Here is a 19,408-nt window from a genome sequence, read left to right as displayed (position 1 = left end):
GCAGGTGAAGGTATATTTGCTTGGTACCTCCAAAAGCCTCACACATCTATGCAGACAGTTGATCTGGGGCACAAAGATGGAAAAATGCTTGCACCTTCCCACTTGTTCACAAAATAATTTAGATGCAAAGTGGAATTTTACCTTCCTTCTGGTCAATGTGTACTTTTAAGAGTTTAAAAATAAAATATAGGAAGTGGAACACCTGATAATTTCACTATATATATACATACACACACACACACACACGCTTTATATATATGGTGCAATTATATATATATATATATATATATATATATATATGTATATATACATATATATATATAGTTTATTTTGAGAGAGACAGAGTGAGTTGGGGAGAGGGAGAGAGAGAATCTCAATCAGGCTCTGTACTGTCAGCGCAGAGCCCCATGCGGGGCTCGAACTCGTGAACCGTGAGCTCACGACCCGAGCCGAAATCAAGAGTCGAATGCTTAACTGACTGAGCCTCTCAAGGCACCCCTCATTTTTTATATTTATATCGCCCGGTAGTTGCTTGCCAAAAATAGCTCTGATGGATGGGATGGAAGATCTGGTTTTTTTTAGCTTTTTCTGCCTTTTCTGTTTCTTAGATTTAGTGGTTGAAGGACTGCGCTGTGTAGTTTTATCCAGAGACCTCTGCCACAAATTTCTGCTGCTGGCAGAATCTAATACAGTGAGAGGAGTAGAAACGTGTGGAATACTCTGTGGAAAACTGGTATGGTCTTTGTTTCATATCTTTCTGCCCAAGATACACGTTCAGTAGTAATGGCTTTCTTGCGATAAGCAGAACAGAATAAAAGCATCCTAAGAGCTGCAAAAATTATGAAATTATCTTTACCTGGATTAATGACACAAGACTACTGTCATTATGAATGCAATGAATCCTGGGAAATGGATTGCAAAATTTCAGGGATACCGTACAAGCTGGTCGTGAAGAATGAATGAAACCACATATTAAACCTTTGTTTAGAAAAATGATGGATTATAGGTCTTACAATTTCCAAAACCATCTAGTTTTCTAAACCAGAGTTCCATTGCAACGGTTAGTTTCACATGTATTTATGTAATTAACTCTAGCGGGCTTGGTGGGTGACATCTTGCCACCCTTTTCAGACACATGTGGAATAAAATGAGGGTTTCAGACGGTAGTCTCAGGAAGCTGAAATGTTACAGCACAGGTCCCATTTACATACGGAAGATTTCATCCGAAATATGCGATGAAACGACAATGTCAAAACAAGGAGGACAGAAGAGAGAATGTGCATAAGCCTCACTTGCCTACTTGCAAGAAGGCTGAATAATGTTTCGTTGAAAGTGCCCTTCGTAGAGTCATTTGGATACCAGTTTTCAATTCTGGGTCCAGGCACATTTTCTGTCCTGCGCATTCAGCTTGGGAACTGCTGCTTACTTGAATAATACGCTTTAGTCGACACGCGTTCTCCTACCGTATTCCAGTTCTACGTCTTCACTTTTCCTCCGGGAGGGACGAAGCACAGACAACAAGCACAAGAGCACGGCCTGCCGCGGTCTCCCCACAGCCACCTTGTTTGCCCTTGGGGTGGGGGGCGGGGACTGTGGATGCTTCCTCTTTAAGACCATATGCTGTACCTAGTTTGATGGATTGACTGATTCTTCATTCATTCTTCTTCGGGCGACATGTGCTGAGTACCTGCGTTTGGCAGACGCTGGGCTTGGTGTTGGCATTTGCAGCCTAGAGGAGCCACAGTCTTTGCCTGTGACTCTCACAAGGTGTCTATGAAGAATCAGACAGGTGACTAGTTATCGGTGGGGCCGGTGCTCTCCCTGGAAGTGCAGGGCATCATGGCCGTGTGTGACTGGGAAACTGACCTTGTCTGGGAAGGTCAAGAAGGGTTTCCCTGAGAAGTGACGTTTACGCCAGGCCTGAAGATAATACATAAAGTTAGCCATGAAAGGCGGGAGGGGGGATGGAGGGAGGAGTTACGATCCAGGCCGAAGGAACAGAGCCCCGTCAGGGCAGAGAGAAAGGGGTCCTCAGGGAGGAGTGGGCACCCACTGTCAGCATGACATCTCCCGCCTGAGGATCGTACCCACTCTTCTCAGCCTTTTTCCTTCGACTCTTACCTTTTACCTGAAGGGAGTGGTTTCTTTTGCCTTTTTTCTTTTTCTGAATGCAAATCCAGAACAGTACCTTAATTATGGGCGATCCCCGTGAGTAGCCCCAGTAGCAGAAGAAAATTAGGTCTGGAAGTGAAATTAAACATAATTAATAAAATAAAAACAAGACCATCAACCTCCACACGCCTTAGAAACGTCCTTCAGTAAAACCACAAAAGCACTTAGTCTCCTGCATCAACCTGCTGCTGTTTTGTTCTGCATTTTTTCCACGGCAAATGTAATACATCAAGGCATTATTTATTAACTAAGCCATCGTGGACCAGCCTGGGAGGCTAAGAACTCCTATTTATTATACATCTTCCATTGTGAACATAGGTTTTGAATTCCAGAGAGCTGATTCTCAAGTTTTTGGCAAAGAATCCGTTTTTAAGAGGGAGGCTTTGATTTTGAGTGTCGATGGGTTGGGAGGTTGCAGGTGGTGGGACGGATGCTCTCTAGTCTTTTTCTTTTTTTTTTAATATTTTTATTTATTTTTGAGAGAGACCGAGCGTGAACGGGAGAGGGGCAGAGAGAGAGGGAGACACAGAATCCAAAGCAGGCTCCAGGCTCTGAGCTGTCAGCACACAGCCCGACAGGGGGCTTGAAGTCATGAGCCGTGAGATCATGACCTGAGCCAAAGTCGGACGCTTAACCGACTGAGCCAACCGGGTGGCCCGGACGCTCTCTAGTCTTACAGCAAATCACTGTATTTCCATTTCAGTTTGTGGGTTTTTGTTTTTTGTTTTTTCGTTTTTTTCCCTTTCAGATGCTCGATATCCTTTTTGCCAATTGTTTTCTAGACGCATAATGAATTTACTATCACCCATGTGATTGTGCCAAAGCAGTCTGCGGGGCCGGACTACTGTGATGTGGAAAATGTGGAAGAGTTATTCAGCGTTCAGGACCAACACGGCCTCCTCACGCTCGGATGGATCCACGTACGTGCGACCTTTTTTCAGCTGCAGTTTCTGCTCAGTTTTCTGTGGGGTGCTGCTTGCCTCCTTGAGGACATGTAGCTTCCTTCAAATAGCTTCTTATTTGTAATTTTTTTCAAGTGTAACAAATGTCCTGTAATAAATGACTTGCTTTGATGACTTTTGTATGGCCTAATGGAGACCTAGTCAGAGTTTTCATTAATCTTGACTACACCGTTACTGTTCTCTCTGCCTGTGCCATGGGTCAAAAGTAGATTATTTTAAGAAGATTCCTCAAAAATAGTTCTTTCAAACAGATGTTTGTAAACGTCCGATAGGGACCGTACATTCTTCCGCATCTCCCTTACAGGCCAAGGATGAATTTATCGCTGCATAAACAGCCATGGTGGGGCCGAATATATTGGGTTCGAACCTCCACCAGGCCATCATAGAATCAAGAAAGGGCTTACGAATGAAAAGATTTGAGTGTAAATCTCGGCTCTGCTAAGAATTCTTTACAGGAATGTTGGCAAATGAAGCAATCTGGACATCAGCTTTTATCATCCATAGAACAGATGTCATAATAATTGACTCCATGATAATTGTCTGTGTTAGAATGAGATAACGTCAGTGAATTTTGAAGCACATGTTTCTAGGAACTCAGATAATTGTAGCCTTTGGTTTTGGTGACAGTGCTCTACTTTTCCTCTCCATGGTTTAATCTGTCTGGGGGGACACTTTTCTCTTCAGTCTTATACATTTGGACCTGGGGTAAGGACAATTCATCCCGTGATAGTGGGAATGAGATATGGCCAAGATTTTCAGGGCACATCCAAGAGCCCCGAAAGAGATATTAATGACCTCTTTGTACAGATTTTTCAACATTTTTATTTATTTTTAAGAGGCAGAGAGAGAGACAGAGAGAGAGAGAGAGAGAGGAGGGGGGAGGGGCAGAGAGAGAGGGAGACACAGAATCTGAAACAGGCTCAGAGCCCAACTCGGGACTCGAACCCACCAACCATGAGATCATGACCCGAACTGAAGTCGGACGCTTAACCGAGTGAGCCACCCAGGCGCCCCAATTAGTGACCATTTTTTATTTTACTTGACTTTCAAGGATGCACTGAGTAGGGGCAGGACACATACTTAGGTCCCTCACCACACACACACACAAAATCACCAAGCACTTGGTGCTATGTAATTTCAGAGGGTGCAGGAGACTTTAGTCCCAGCTCTGCCTAGAGGTTACTACGTTCTCTTAGTCTCCTCCTTGTTTCTAGGGACCCTCAATGACCAGGCAGGGCTAGTGAGTGCCCTGTCTCCCTCACTGGATTCGTGTGAGCCATAAGTAAGACACCAAGTGTGAGAGCCCTTTGAAAAATACAACCGCCTCCCAAATGAAAGAAATTATTTCTAATGAAGAGTTTGCAAAACTTTCCCAAATATGTCTATTTGATTGATTTAACAGTAAGTAATGTGCCTTCCTGTGTGCTTAGAAATTGCTGAACTTTAAAAAAATGTTTATTTATCTTTGAGAGGGGAGAAGGGGCAGAGAGAGGGGGGGACAAAGGATCCGAAGCGGGGTCCCCACTGTCAGCACAGAGCCCGATGGGGGTGGGGTGGGGGGCTCAAACTCACTAACCATGAGACCATGACCTGAGCCAAAGTCAGACACTTAACTGACTGAGTCTTCCAGGTGCCCCTAGAAATTGCTGAATTTTCAAGGCGCTGTTCAGTTTAATGTGATTTTCTGCGACAGGAATGCATTTTAAAGCAAAATAAATTGTAGCAAAGAAATTCTAACATAAACTGAGAAGGAATGACAGTCCATTATAGTATACTTACATTGAAGAGTCAATGTTAGTTACTCTTACAAAACATTTGCCAAATTAAAAAACCGGTTTTCCCCGTATGACCTGTGTATATAGTGTAGGCAATAAGGAAGTTACATCATTTAGATTATGGATTTGGCCAAATTTTAGAAATCCAGGATTTTGCTTTTTGTTTATTTATTTCTCCATGTCAAGTCATTGAAGTTCCATGAAAACGTGTTTAAAACCTATTCCTAAATTGTAATGGCTTGAAACGACGTTTTGTGATTTTTATTGACCTAATGGTGGCAACAGGTTCCAGAGCTAGTCATGGGAAAGAAGGCCTGAATCAGAATCAGATAGGGCTGGATTCAGATGTAGCCTTCCCACCTTGACTGGCTCTGTGAACTTCTGCACGTTATTTACTCTTCTTCTTAGCTCAGTCTCCTCATCTGTAAAATGGGGATAATAACAGCACTTGTCCCATGTTGTTGTAAGAGTTGAAGGAGATAATATGTGGCAAGTGGCTCGTTCAGTGCCTGGCACGTTGTCGAGTTGCAGTGAATGGCATCAGCATTCATTGTCACGGTCATGGTTTATGGTCACGGTCATGGTCATGGTCATGGTCATTTTGATTTCCATAGAGGGGGTAGGGTGGGAGCACCATTCTCCCGTGGGAGAGCTGCTATTATCAGAGTAGAAGTGATTCTCTTGCCAGAAATGAGGGGCTCAGGACGCTCGTGGTGTGCGTTGAGCATGCAAATAAATGGACAGGCTGCGTGATTTGTCTGTTTGACACTCTGTTTGCTTCCCTGCAGCTCTAGAGTCCCTCTGAGTGACTCTTGCTTCCTCGCCAAGGCATGGACGGTTCTGCGTAGTGACAGGAGGTTTGCACTGAATCAGATTAACAGGCAGTTAGACCCCCTCTACTCAGACCCTCTCTAAAGATTTGGGTTTTAAAAACCAGGATAATTGCCAGTCTTCTGTTGACCTACGTCTTTATAGACTAAAACCAAGGGTAACTTTTTCCTCGCAGAACACATATCTTCTGTAAATAGATTTCAATGGATTCTACCTTCATTCTATTAATTCTATAAAGTGAAGTGGAAATGAGTTGTAAAATTTTGCATTTCTTTAGCGGACCATAGTTACGTGGAAAGGCCATGAAGCGATTTTTATCGGCCCATGGCCTTCAGTTAACAATGACAATATTAAAAGAAACAACAACAGCAATAATACGGCAACAAAAACAGCTAATGATTTTGATTCCTTTCCATGCGGTAGGCACTGTTCTAAGAACTTCACATGGATTGTCCCATTTAATTTTAATGTAGCAACCCCATGAAGAAAATGATGATTGTTCTCATTTTACAGCTGGCGAAGTGGGCACGGGGGGTTAAGTAATCTTCTCAGTGTCATATAGGCAGTGAGGGTTGGGACCAGGACCGAGGCAGTCCATGCCAGGGACCTCGGTTTCCTGATTAAAATGGTCACTTTCCTTTTTCAAGGGGAATTGGGGTTGACTGTGCATCAGCCATGGCCTGAGCCCACATCAATACAGGTGCATGTATTTTCATACTCAAGTGTGAACCTCTGATTTGTCTCTCCTAAACACACGTTTGTATAGAGCCCCAAACCTGCAAGATACTTCTTTGGGTTTATAACCTCCCCTTCCTTCTTATCATATGGGTATTTACTTGCTGTGAAAGATTAGTTCCAAACCCCTTCAACAACTTGCAGAGTTCCATTCTCCCATTTGTAGGGAATGATGCATCCACGGAAAGATACACAGCAAAATGTGGGAAATTCATTGAAAACTTGCTTTTGTGTCCATAGTTTTGCATAAAGTATCTGTGAGTTTCCAATCACAGCTCTGTTCCTGACCAGCTGTGTGACCACGGGCAAGTTACTTAAAGGAGACTTGGGATCCCTGTGTGTAAAATTGAGATAATAATGAAACTATCCCCTAGCTTCATTATCATGACTTAATGAGAATCTCTCTCTCTCTCTCTTTTTTTTTTTTTTTTAGTTTTTATAGGTACTGTGTTAGCTAACACACACTGTAGTCTTGGCTTCAGGAGTAGATTCCCGTGATTCATCACTTACATAAAACTCCCAGTGCTCATCCCAACAAGTGCCCTCCTCAATGCCCATCACCCACCTCCCCCCCTCCCCAACCCCCATCCCCCATCAACCATCAACCCTCAGTTTGTTCCATGTGAGTCTCTTATGGTTTGCCTCCCTCTCTGTTTTTATCTTATTTTTCCTTCCCTTACCTTTTGTTCATCTGTCGTGTTTCTCAAATTCCACATATGAGTGAAGTCATGTGATATTTATCTTTCTGTCTTATTTCACTTAGCATAATACATTCTAGTTCCTTCCATGTTGTTGCAAATGGCAAGACTTCATTCTTTTTCATCACCGAGTAGTATTCCATTGTGTGTGTGTGTGTGTGTGTGTGTGTGTGTGTGTGTGTGTCTGAATGGGTGTATATACCATATATAGAGAGAGACTACTATATATACTTCCATAAAAGTGGAAATATCTGCCACCTGTAATTTCCTCCCATGGGGCCTCCGTTTTCCACCCTGGTCTCACACGACAGTTCAGCTGCCTGTTCCCCATTCTAGCCCAGCAGGTGCGTGGAGTTGTGTGTGTGTATATATATATATATATATACATATATATATACGCGTTAATTTCCGGTTCTGTCTTTTCCAATAAGCAGAAAGTACATGAACACTTCCAAAAGCCTCTTCTGCAAGTCTTGGTCATCCCAAAGATGCACAAAAGGAAGGGTGATGTCAGTGACCCATTTTCTAAAATCCTTACTTAATTAATGATGGATTACTCACTGGAGTTTTGTCTGAGCACGGGCTATGGTCTTGGCTAAGACTCCACTCCTCCAGTGTGATTGTCCTCTTTTCTTTTTATAGACACATCCGACCCAAACTGCGTTCTTGTCCAGTGTTGACCTTCACACTCACTGTTCCTATCAGCTCATGTTGCCCGAGGCCATCGCCATTGTTTGCTCACCGAAGCATAAAGAGTAAGTGCGCCGATCCATGGGGTCCAAGTAAGGCTTTTGCCTGGGGCTGCTGGTGGCGCTTAGATAGGCAGACGCACCGTGCCCTTGGGAAGAAGAGATTGGTGCCAGCCAGCTCCCTTTATACCTGTAGCTCTGCTGTCTCTTCCTCTCTAAGGTCCTTTCCGTAGTAGAATCACTGGCTCTATTTAGTGACGACATTATTCCGGGTCGCCTTGTGAGATCTTACTTCCACTGTATCGTCTCCTGTTGAAAAACAATTTCCAGCCTTAGCTGAATTACCTTCAAAGCCTTTCTAGGTTTGGGAGACAGTGGTTATTGTCGAATGATTATGAGCAGAGGAGTCAGACAGACTTCGAGTGGAATCCCGGCTCCACACTCACGTGGTGTGTGTCTCTCGGGATACGTGACCGCTCTGAGCCTTGGTCTGTTTATCCTTGACACCTGCCCAGCGGGACTGACGTGAAGAAGCGGCTACGTGGCAGTCGGCGTAAAGGGCTTGGCACAGTGACTGGCACCGTAGCTAGCGCTCGACAAGTATTTGCTGTTTTCTATAAACAGTATTCACGTTATTAGAAAAAGTAGAAATATCCGCCACCTGTAATTTCCTCCCATGGGGTGTCAGTTTTCCACTCTGGTCTCACACGACAGTTCAGCTGCCTGTTCCCCATTCTAGCCCAGCAGGTGCATGGAGTTGGCGTTGGCCCCCTGGGGGTTTCTCTCTGGGCCAGTTATTGCAAAATCGGCTCAAACTATCTCTGTGGACTTCCTGGTTTTGTGGTTTCTGTCTCCGTCCCGTTTTGAGGAAAATGTATCCTTGGGCCATTCAAACAAAGCCCCCGGAAAGCCAAATGATCCTTAACTTTTGTACATTTGTTCCCACCCTGGAACAGCACGGGCATCTTCAGGCTGACCAACGCCGGCATGCTCGAGGTTTCCGCCTGTAAAAAGAAGGGCTTTCATCCACACACCAAGGACCCCAGGCTGTTCAGTGTGAGTAGGCTGTGTTGACTATTTTTTTCATGTTTTATTTTTGAGAGAGGGAGGGAGGGAGAGAAACTGTGAGCAGGGGAGGGGCAGAGAGGGAAGGAGACACAGAATCTGAAGCAGGCTCCAGGCTCCGAGCTGTCAGCACAGAGCCCGACGTGGGGCTCAAATTCACGAACCGTGTGATCATGACCTGTGCCGAAGTCGGACGCTCAACCAACTGAGCCACTCGGGCACCCCTGTGTTGACTATTTTTTACAGATACTTGTTTTTCACCTTTTCCTTTCTTTTTTTAAGGAGAGAAACAGTAGGAGTATGATATGGATAAAACACCGTACTGCTTAGTTTGTTGTTTTCTTATCCCGAAAATTAATCTTTGTGGGTACTTCTGGTTTCTTTGCACTATTAATTTATTTACGAGAGAATGCCAGTATTTCTATAGCAGAGTTGATATGCCTAAAGTTACTTTTCCATTTGTGCATGGAAATAGAGTTTTCCTCAGACTCCTTACAATTAAAGAAAATGATGCTAAATGTCTTATGAATTATTTCTGCTCGATGTGGCCACATTAATTTTTCCATAATGGTTCGATGAAAACTGTAATCGTAATTCTTTTTAAAAAAATTTTTTAATGTTGGTTTACTTTTGAGAGAGAGAGAGAGAGAGAGAGAGAGAGAGAGCACGAGCAGGGGAGGGGCAGAGAGAGAGGGAGACAGATTCTGAAGCAGGCTCCAGTCTTTCAGCTGTCAGCACAGAGCCCAGTGCGGGGCTCGAACCCACGAACTGTGAGATCATGACCAGAACCCAAGTCAGACGCTTAACCGACCGTGCCACCCAGGGGCCCCCGTAATCATACCTGCTGATTGGCTTGGATTTAGCCCAAAAGAAATATTATTTGACTCCATCTTTCCTCCTAACTGCTTGCGGGCTGGTTCCCTGGCTGGAACGTCAGAGAAACATTATTTTGAAGTTAGAATCTACTTAAAATGAAAACTACTTGGCAACCTCTGTAAATCTGTTCGTGCCAGAAATGAATGAACACGATTCTGTCCGTTCTGATCGGGAACCTTTTCAAAATTGGGAACATTTTTATATCAGGGAACTCCTATCCCCTCTCTGACGAGAACCGTGTTAATTAAACCTTATGATGTAAACCCAATTTCTTCTTACCTAGATATGCAAACATGTGTTGGTAAAAGACATAAAAATAACCATGCTGGATCTAAGGTGACGTGTTCTGAAGATTAGTACCGTCAACACCAGACATCTACCCATGGACGTGTGGTTGCCGAATTTTCTTAAGATGTTTCCTGAAGTGACTGATATTTTATATTTATACGTTTTAGATCAGAAAGTTTGATATTTATTGCTCCTGCACATTTTGAAGTTCTCTTTTTGAGTTGCCCTGTCTCCGGAGAGGTCACAGTGCTTTTACGTCGGTACCTGTGAATGTACTCAAATACCATGACCAGATAATAAATCGTGCTGCAAACAACAATATGTCCAGTATTTGTAGAGGTCTCTGCGCATGTTTTCAGATCTTTAGCTGTTTCACTGTATTCTTTTTTTTTTTTTTTTTTAATTTTTTTTTTCAACGTTTTTTATTTATTTTTGGGACAGAGAGAGACAGAGCATGAACGGGGGAGGGGCAGAGAGAGAGGGAGACACAGAATCGGAAACAGGCTCCAGGCTCCGAGCCATCAGCCCAGAGCCCGACGCGGGGCTCGAACTCACAGACCGCGAGATCGTGACCTGGCTGAAGTCGGACGCTTAACCGACTGCGCCACCCAGGCGCCCCTTCACTGTATTCTTTAACTCGCTCCTGAAACATGTGATTCCAAACAAGAAATTCTGAGTGCCAGGCGGTCCGAAGGCAGGCCATCTGGTTCTGCAGTCATTCCCCCCGGCGGAAAAAGATGAGCAGTTTTCACGTGCGAGAAGAAACATGCCCGCAGGCGGTAGAGCCGTCTTTCGTTCAATGTCAGCAAGTCCGGCTCAGAGATCCGTCTGCAGGGGTCCTAACGGACGAGACCAGAACGGTGAGCTCAGGGAGCAGGTGTCCGAGGGCTTGAGGTAGCAGACGATTCATTAACTTGATTTAGGTGACTGAACGCAGAAACGCTTGAGAGAAGAATAGAAAAAAAGAATCAGATTAAAGTGGACGGCTTGTTACCGTGAAAGTCAACGGGGGTGATGGGGAGGAGAAATGAAGTGTAGGAAATACCTGATAATTTTCAGCCGAAAAGAATAAATAAGAGAATAATTTGGAAAGCACGCTTGCAATGAAAAGTATCTGCATATAAATCAAGGCATGGGAAATTGGAAGAAAAATCTCTTTAGACTGAATAAGGTAACAACTACGATGTTATGGTGTAATCAGGCTTGGATTGGGATTTGTGACTGGTACCTAGATAATAAAAACATTTACCTGGATCAAAAGATAGGGATGAAATACAAGGAATAGGCGGCTTGTGTGCTATGTAGGCAAATTGAATTAGTGGGAAAAACCTAAGAATGGAAACAATTGTGGAGACAGAGTGTAACCTTATTGAGAGGTAGAACATTTGAAGAGGTAATTAAGGTGAGTTGAGGCCACTAGAAGGCCCTAAGCCGATATGGCTGGTGTCCTGATGTGAAGAAGAGATTAGGGCAGGGACCCAGAGGGAAGACCAGGGGAGGACACAGGGACCAGACAGCCCCCCACAGGGAAGGATGCTTCCGAAGAAACCGAAAGTGCCAATGCCCTGATCTTAAACTTCCAGCCTCCAGAGCTGTGAGAAAATGAATTTCTGTCCCTTACACTACTCAACCTGTGGTATTTTATTATGCCAGTCAAGCAAACTAATACAGCACTCGATAAATATTTACTGAAGTTGTTTGGTTTTTTTTTCTCACAGACGGAATTGAAAATGACTTTCTTTGTTGTCATGCAGAAATGACTCTCTTGTCCGCAGACCTTGTCAATTATAGACAAGCAAGGCAGGATGTCTGTGGGTTATTCTCCGCTCCTGAGATTGCTCCTGGATTCTCTCGAGAAGTATTTTGTTTGAGGAGCGACTGGCATGCTATTTGAGGTGCGGTGTCAGTTAAGGTTGTATCATAGGGGTGGTCCGTGTCTCTCCCCACTCCATTCCATGCTGCCGCCACACAGGTCACACTGGAGGATACGTTGTCACAACCACTTGGACCGGGACTGAGGTTTTCATTGGGAAACCAGCCTCCATGGCCTCAAAACATGGTGAAACAGGTGTTTCTCACCCGACACATCTTACAGAATTAGGTAGCAAGCGAATGTCTTCTGTGAAGAAGATGCTTGAGACATGTGATGGGTTTGGCACAGATCAAGGAAGAGAGGCAGGCATTCAGCTCCTTGTTCTTCTTAGAAGAATTTAGCTGGTTATTTGTTGAGAGAACAAATAGACGAAACACTCTTCTCTGTTCCTGTAAGCGACGTGTTTCCTTTTTGAGTCTTGAAGTCTTGGCTCTTCATGAGGCAAGAAGGTGTTTTCCTTGGGGACAGCTGACAAGAACATTGGTTAGTGGCTTTTAGAGATTCATCATACGGATGTCCGAGAAGACTCGTTTTTTTTAATTATCGAAAGGCATGTCTTCGTCTGGGTTGCTCTCGTGGAAATACCATAAGTGGGTGGCTTAACCAACGTTTATTTCTCACAGCCCTGGCGGCCGGAAGTCTGAGAGAAAGCCAGCGCAGTTGGGTTCTGAGTGAGGGCTCTCTTGCAGGTTTACAGACCGCTGCCTTCTTGCCATGTCCTCACATGGTGGAGAGACCTCATCTCTCTCTTCTAGAGCCTCTTCTTATAAGGGCTCATCATGAGGGTTCTACCCTCATGATTTAATCACGTCCCAAAGGCTCCACCTCCAGACACCATCCCCCCAGGGGTTAGACTTCAACGTATGGATTTGGGGGGAGGGGAGTACAAACGTTCAGTCCGTAGCAAGGAAAGTGCCAAATAGCTGATAGTTTATCCATTCGCCGTGTGTTATGGAAGCTGTCCTGTCCATCTCCCGAAATCCCATAATTACATTAAATAGCAACATTCATGAGAGTGTGAATCCCTGTGATCTGGTGTTAAAATGCCTTCGAATAGTTTTACGGAATCACTCATTATGAAGATAGTTTTCAGAAAGAATGGCCAGGTGATTAAGTCATACTAGGTCTCAGATTTCAAGAACAGACTTCTTGAAAGAAAGGGTTTTTTAAATTAAAGCGATATATTTTGTACTAATAATGATTTATAATTATGCTTTTAATTTTGTTACAATTAAAAAATTTTTTAACGTTTATTTATTTTTGAAGGAGAGAGAGAGAGTGAGAGATACAGAGCATGAGCGGGGGAGGAACAGAGAGAGAGGGAGACAGAATCCAAAGCAGGCTCCAGGCTCTGAGCTGTCAGCACAGAGCCCGACACGGGGCTCAGACTCACCAACCTCATCATGACCCGAGCTGAAGTCAGATGCTTAACCAACTGAGCCACCCCATAATTTTATAATATTTTTATATTTAAAAGAATTTAATAAAATCCATATGCGTGTACAAGTTTGAATAATCAAAGGGGAGCTAGAGAAATGGAAGGGATAAAAATCTAGGGGAGAGAACATTATTGAGAAAGGAAACGAGCCAGAATTCAGGGTGAAGTTGTTTGGGACAGTACAGACGATGAGGGACAGAAAACAATAACAGAGAAGGGCCTGGGGAAGGGGAATGGGGACGGGCTGAGTGTTGTAGACTGGCTGTGCTGAATTGTTTGAAGCAAATACCGTGGGCATTATCTAGACCGAAAGACTGTCTAAAACCATGGCGATACTTTTTCTCCTCCATCAAGGGAGATTACCTATACCCCTGCAGTGACTGTGAAAATGAAAAATGGTTTATTCCAGTTCTCACGGTCCTCGTGGGTCCTGGATGTACCAGGGGATTGAGTGATGACACTATACTCTCGAATCTGAAGAGGATGTGTAAAATTCTCCTGTGCAGTTACTCCAAGAGAGAAAAGCGTTGACAGATGGTTCGAAAAAAAAAAGTTTCATAACGTTTTCTCTCAATAAGAGGCTGATGCACCAGGAAAACATAACAAAACAAGTAGAAGACATTGCTGTATTCCTGTCTTCAAGCCAGGTTTTCTTACCTACAGAAATAAAGTATACGTTCGGTTCAGTTTGGTCTGGAAACGAAGTGTATGAATTACTGATTTAGCAGGTTCCTTTCAGCAATAAGATTTTACACTTACTGAAGTTTTTTTGCAGGGCCACACGTTATTTTTATCTTTTTCTTTGTGAAAAACTATTTGTGGCGGTAAAATTCATGCAACATAAAATTAATCATTTTTAAATTTACTTATGTATTGTTATTTATTTCTGAGAGAGAGAGAGCACAAGTGGGAGAGGGAGGGAGAGAGAATCCCAAGCAGACTCCCCGACGGGGGTCAATCCCACAACTCCGGGATCATGACCGGAGCTGAAATCAAGAGCCACCCAGCCACCCCCATATTAATCATTTTAAAGTGACTAATTCAGGGACATTTAGAACGTGTGCAGTATATAGTGCAACCCTACCTCTGTCTAGTTCCAAAACATTCCCATCACTCCAAGTAAAACCCCTGACCCATTAAGCTGTTCCTCCTACTTCCTTCCCTCTAGCTTCTGGCAACCGGTGATGCCCGCGGTCTCTATAAATTTATCCACTCTGGGTGTTTCATATCCTTGGAATCATACAATACGTGAACTTTTGCGTCTGGTTTCTTTCACCTTACATGAGTTTTGAAGGTCTGTCCACATCATACCATGTATCAGCGCTTTCTCCCTTTTTATGGCTGGTATTCCATCGTACGGGTATGCCACAGTTCAACTGTCCATTCATCCAATGGTGGATGATTGGCATGTTTTCACCTTTTGACTATTGTGAATAGTGCTCCCATGAACATGTACTTTTTGAGTATCTGTTTGCATTTTGGAGGGTCTATACATAGGAGTAGAATTGCAGGGTCATATGGTAATTCTATGTTTACCTTTTTGAGGGACCACCAAACTGTATTCCACAGAAAACGGAAGCCGAACCATTTTACGTGCCCACCGGCAATGTACAAGGGTTCCAATTTCTCCACATCTTTGCCAACACTTTGTCTTATGATAGATGTGTTTTGTGGTGTCCCATAGTGGTTTTGACAGAGCGGTACATTATTGACTTAATTCTGTGAAAGTCAAATTTTAATAATAAAATCAGAGCCGATGATGAAGATGCCTGAGGCTCCCAGAACCTTCTGTCATCACATGCTTATTATTGTGGGGCACCCAGGCCCAGGCATTCGTCAAGTTCACTAGAACATGTTCAGAAGAAGAATTTTATTTTTATTTTTATTTTTTTTTAATTTTTTTTTCCAACGTTTTTTATTTATTTTTGGGACAGAGAGAGACAGAGCATGAACGGGGGAGGGGCAGAGAGAGAGAGGGAGACACAGAATCGGAAACAGGCTCCAGGCTCCGAGCCATCAGCCCAGCGCCTGACGCGGGGCTCAGAGCCTGACGCGGGGCTCGAACTCACGGACCGTGAGATCGTGACCTGGCTGAAGTCGGACGCTTAACCGACTGCGCCACCCAGGCGCCCCGAAGAATTTTATTTTATCAAGGATGGTCAACTCTTCTGGGGTGGGTAGGATTAGAAATACAGAAGAGAGATCAACCAACAACAGCCATGCTAATGGCATCTAAATCCTACTTTGGCTTTGCGTGAGTCAGTGGTTTATGCCTTCTCATGGAAGAGGGCTCCCTGGGGACGTCCGTCTGAAATGACAAACTTTTCCTTTTAAAAAAAAAAAAATGTAATGTTTATTCTGTGAGAGAGAGAGAGAAAGAACGTGAGCAGGGGAGGAGCAGAGAGAGGGAGACACAGAATCTGAAGCAGGCTCCAGGCTCTGAGCTGTCAGCACAGAGCCCAATGCGGGGCTTGAACTCATGAACCCTTTGATCATGACCAAAGTCGGACACTCAACTGACCGAGCCACCCGGGCGCCCCAGGGCAGGTGATGCCATTTTGTAGAGGAAGGTCTGATGTTAAACAATTTTAGGGCATTTCTTAAGGTGTTTCAGGTTGTGGCATATGCAGAGAGATCTAAAAGGGGAGGCAAGAATCAATCCAATGACAAGACAGAGGAATAAACTTCAAAACGAAATGTGGAGGCAAAGAAAGAGACGTGACCTAAGAAGAATATGAAAAATACCATCTTTTGACTGGTGTGTCTACAGTGCCCTATATTTTTCTCCAAGGATGGGAAATCTGCTTGAGGATTTCTGAACTTCAGGCTTCCGAAAAACTGCCCTTAACTACGCTACGTAAGAGCCTCTGTCGTCATCAGTTTTGCTTAAAGGTAGCCTATGTCACAAAGGCAACCAGGCAAGCTGTAATCATTCGTATTCCCTTTGGTCTTCAAAGGGGCCATGAAGTTATCACAAGAACATTCTAGAATGGCTGTCACCATCGGAAACAAATTAGAGAGGTGGCAGTGCTGGGGTCTTCATTTCCGAGGTGCATTTCTGGAAAGGAGAAGAAGAATTTACCCCTCCAGATGAGGTGGTTGTGAATGGCAAATGAATCAGATACCAACTTTCTCACTCAAAATGGTCTTCATTTCTTACAATTGCTGTCTGACTTCGGGCCAGACATTTCACGGGCAAAATGTGGTGAACTCTGCTTTGGAAAATTACAATCAGGTCGTAGTCAAACTTCTAGAGTGTGTGCGTGGTTCAGTTCTTGGGAGATCTCTTTTCTGTTCCACACAGGTGCACACTGTCCCTTCTCTGGGCCTCTGCCGGGGACCCACGCCACGGACACCCCACTTCCCCTTCCCGAGCCTCAACACCCCTCCCTCCCCACCCTTTTTTCCCAGTTAACGCTTATTCTTTACGCCTTCTCTCAAGCATTACCTCCCCAGGGAGGCCTCCCCTGAGCCCCTGGCTGTAAGATACCCCACATGCTTGTGTCCACTTTTGTAATCCTCACAGGGCACCCAGCCACCTGTTCAACGTCCATCTTCCTCGTAGACCGAAAGTTCCATGCGGGCAGAACCTTGTCTCTTGTCTTCATGGCGCTCGCACCTGCCCCAGTCCTCGCTGACAGCAGGTGCTCTGGAGACGGTACCTGAGTTAACCTGGGTCTCCCAGGGATGAACAGTGCTTGCACTCTGGTTTTCGTGAGCTGATGAGGAACAGCCACATCTAGGGCTGCCCTCCTCCTCCTCCTCCTCCTCCCCTGCCTCCTCTTCTCCATCTCTTTTTTTCCCTCCAAATCTTTTTGAATAGGCTTAGTCGTAGCCATGGCTCCTGGTGGAGCTGTGTGCATTGGCTCAGACAGCCTCCTCCCTCACCGCACTCAGGAACTCTTCTCCAGGCCGTTCTGTGTCCGAAATCCTACTGGAGAGCCTCGAGCTCAGCCTGGCTGCAGGAATGATGCCACGCTGACAACAAAGACTTATGTTGCTGGTTTTATCTCCTCGAGATTCATCTCGGGCTCATCCACGAGACTCTGTCCAGCCCTTCGAATCACGGGGCATCTTATGGAATCAAGGGGAGGAGGTGTTGCTCTAGGACTGTGCACGGTGCGGAGACACTGAAGCTGGGTGCTCACAAGGAAGGGGCGACTCACTTAGGCTCATTTAGTGAGTGGTTCTGGCTCTCCTGGTCGCACCCTCTGGCCATGGCTCCTTCAGATCCTGGGACTATTCCAAGCCCTCATTCGCTGACCAGAGAGCCCGCGTCCTCTGGTGGTGGATACGAGTAGGACAGTGCGGGAATTTGTTTTACTTTATGTAAACTCTGCAGTGATGACGGGAACGGTTGGTGATTTCTTGCCTCAGTTACCAAAGCGATCTGGCTGCAGGGTGTCTGCACTAATGCCTAAGTTCAAGTGTAGGACGTAGGGAGCGCCCTTGCCTGGTAAGTGTAATCCTGCAACTGGGAAATTTCCTTCCGTCACAGCATGTTACAGTGCTTCTCAAATTTTGCTGTGCAAAAGAGGCATCAGAGAAATCTTTTTTAAATATTTTGAGAGAGAAAGAGAGAGAAACTGGGAAAGGCAGAGAAAGAGAGAGAGGGAATCCCAAGCAGGCTCCACACTGTCAGCGCAGAGCCTGATGTGGGGCTCAAACCCACGACGGTGAGATCATGACCTGAGTTGAAATCAAGATTTAGATGCTCAACCGACTGAGCCCCCCGGGGGCCTCTCACCAGAGAAATCGGACGAAAACTCAAGCCCCTAGCCGTGGTTCCAGAGATTCTAGCTCAGTACGCTTTGGTTATGACCCAAGAATGTACCCGTTTAAAAGGAGCCCCCGACGACGTTGACCTGTATGGCTTACTCCTTGAGACACAGCAGCCTAGTAGCTAAGAACCGGGCTTGGAACCAAGGTCAAGTTGCCCCTCTGCCAGGGGCAGGATCACTCACAGCTTCAGTTGCTTCATCTGTTAAAGGGCAGGAGGAATACCAAGTGCACAGGGCTCTTGTGGGATAAAATGAGGTCCTAGTGTAAAGGTTTGGTATAGAATCTGCTCAGGACAGTTCCCAGCACACGTCAGCTCTTTTTATTTGTGCTGTTCGTCTTCATTAGTTCAAGCGACAGGGCCAGAGAAGCGTGGACTTTCTGGGCCAAACAGATATCAAATCGTGCGTAAATCTCTGCGGTAAGATGCCGCGATGGACAGAGACCCCTCACTCGAAGGACCACCAGTGGTGACTGATCCCACTCGGACTTTCACACAGAGGACGAGCGGCCCCCAGCTGGATTATCCGCCGAGGACGCCAAGCAGCCTGGGCAGAAAAGCACTTGAGAGGAAGGGCCTTACGGGTAGGGAAGATGTCTCTGTGCACCTTGGCACCTCCCAGGCCAAATCGGTAAAAGAGAAGTCGAAGTTGGCAGCTCTTCCTAATGATGATGTTAAGGGAACGTCCGTTTCTTCATCTGTGAAATGGACGCGATCACAAGATTGTGCCCACATCGTTCTGAAGAACACACGAGGGAGGATGTTTATAAAATCCCCTGTATGATGACGGACACAGTGGTCCTCGGCTGGTATTGCTAACGCCCCCTCCCTTCTCGTGTGAATAGATCCAGAGCCTCCTTTTCAGGCACAGATATTGATCGAGGGGAGGGGAACCGATGATCCAGTTGTGTAATGAGAGTTTAGAGCGCTGTTTCTTGTTTTTGAAAAAAAAATCTGTTTCCTCTGAAAGACTTAAAAGTCACACTTTCTTCTAACATACGGATGGTCCCAGCTCACAATGGTTCGACTTGAGGATGGTGTGAAAGCAAAAGGCATTCAGTAGAAACTGTACTTTGAATTTCGATCTTTCCCCGGGGCTAGTGCTCTGTGTGGTTCCCTCTCTCCCGAGGCTGGGCGGGAGCAGAGAATACAGCTCGTGGGGTCAACCACAGACCCCTTCCCGCCACTCTGTACCCATATCCTGTCTTTCACTTTACAGTACTTCA

General features: G+C 45.1%; 1 protein-coding gene across 2 annotated transcripts in view; it reads left to right on the top strand.

The window, feature by feature from the left end:
- Positions 1 to 10,431, top strand: part of STAMBPL1 (STAM binding protein like 1) — a 33,780-nt gene extending 23,349 nt beyond the window's left edge. The window contains exons 7-11 of one of the 2 annotated variants that reach the window (XM_060642970.3): positions 609 to 733; positions 2,955 to 3,092; positions 7,816 to 7,928; positions 8,819 to 8,918; positions 10,087 to 10,431. In XM_060642970.3, coding sequence (XP_060498953.1) covers positions 609 to 733; positions 2,955 to 3,092; positions 7,816 to 7,928; positions 8,819 to 8,918; positions 10,087 to 10,143 — 533 coding nt within the window. In that variant the 3' untranslated portion in view covers positions 10,144 to 10,431. The remainder of the gene's footprint in view (positions 1 to 608; positions 734 to 2,954; positions 3,093 to 7,815; positions 7,929 to 8,818; positions 8,919 to 10,086) is intronic. The other variant, XM_060642969.3, reaches the window with a different exon arrangement.
- The last annotated feature ends 8,977 nt before the right edge of the window (positions 10,432 to 19,408 follow it).

This window comes from Panthera onca, chromosome D2 (genome assembly GCF_046562875.1).
Source record: "Panthera onca isolate mPanOnc1 chromosome D2, mPanOnc1 haplotype 2, whole genome shotgun sequence".
NCBI lineage: Eukaryota > Metazoa > Chordata > Mammalia > Carnivora > Felidae > Panthera > Panthera onca.
Note: the sequence above shows the minus strand (reverse complement) of the source record. Positions and strands in the feature narration are given on the sequence as shown.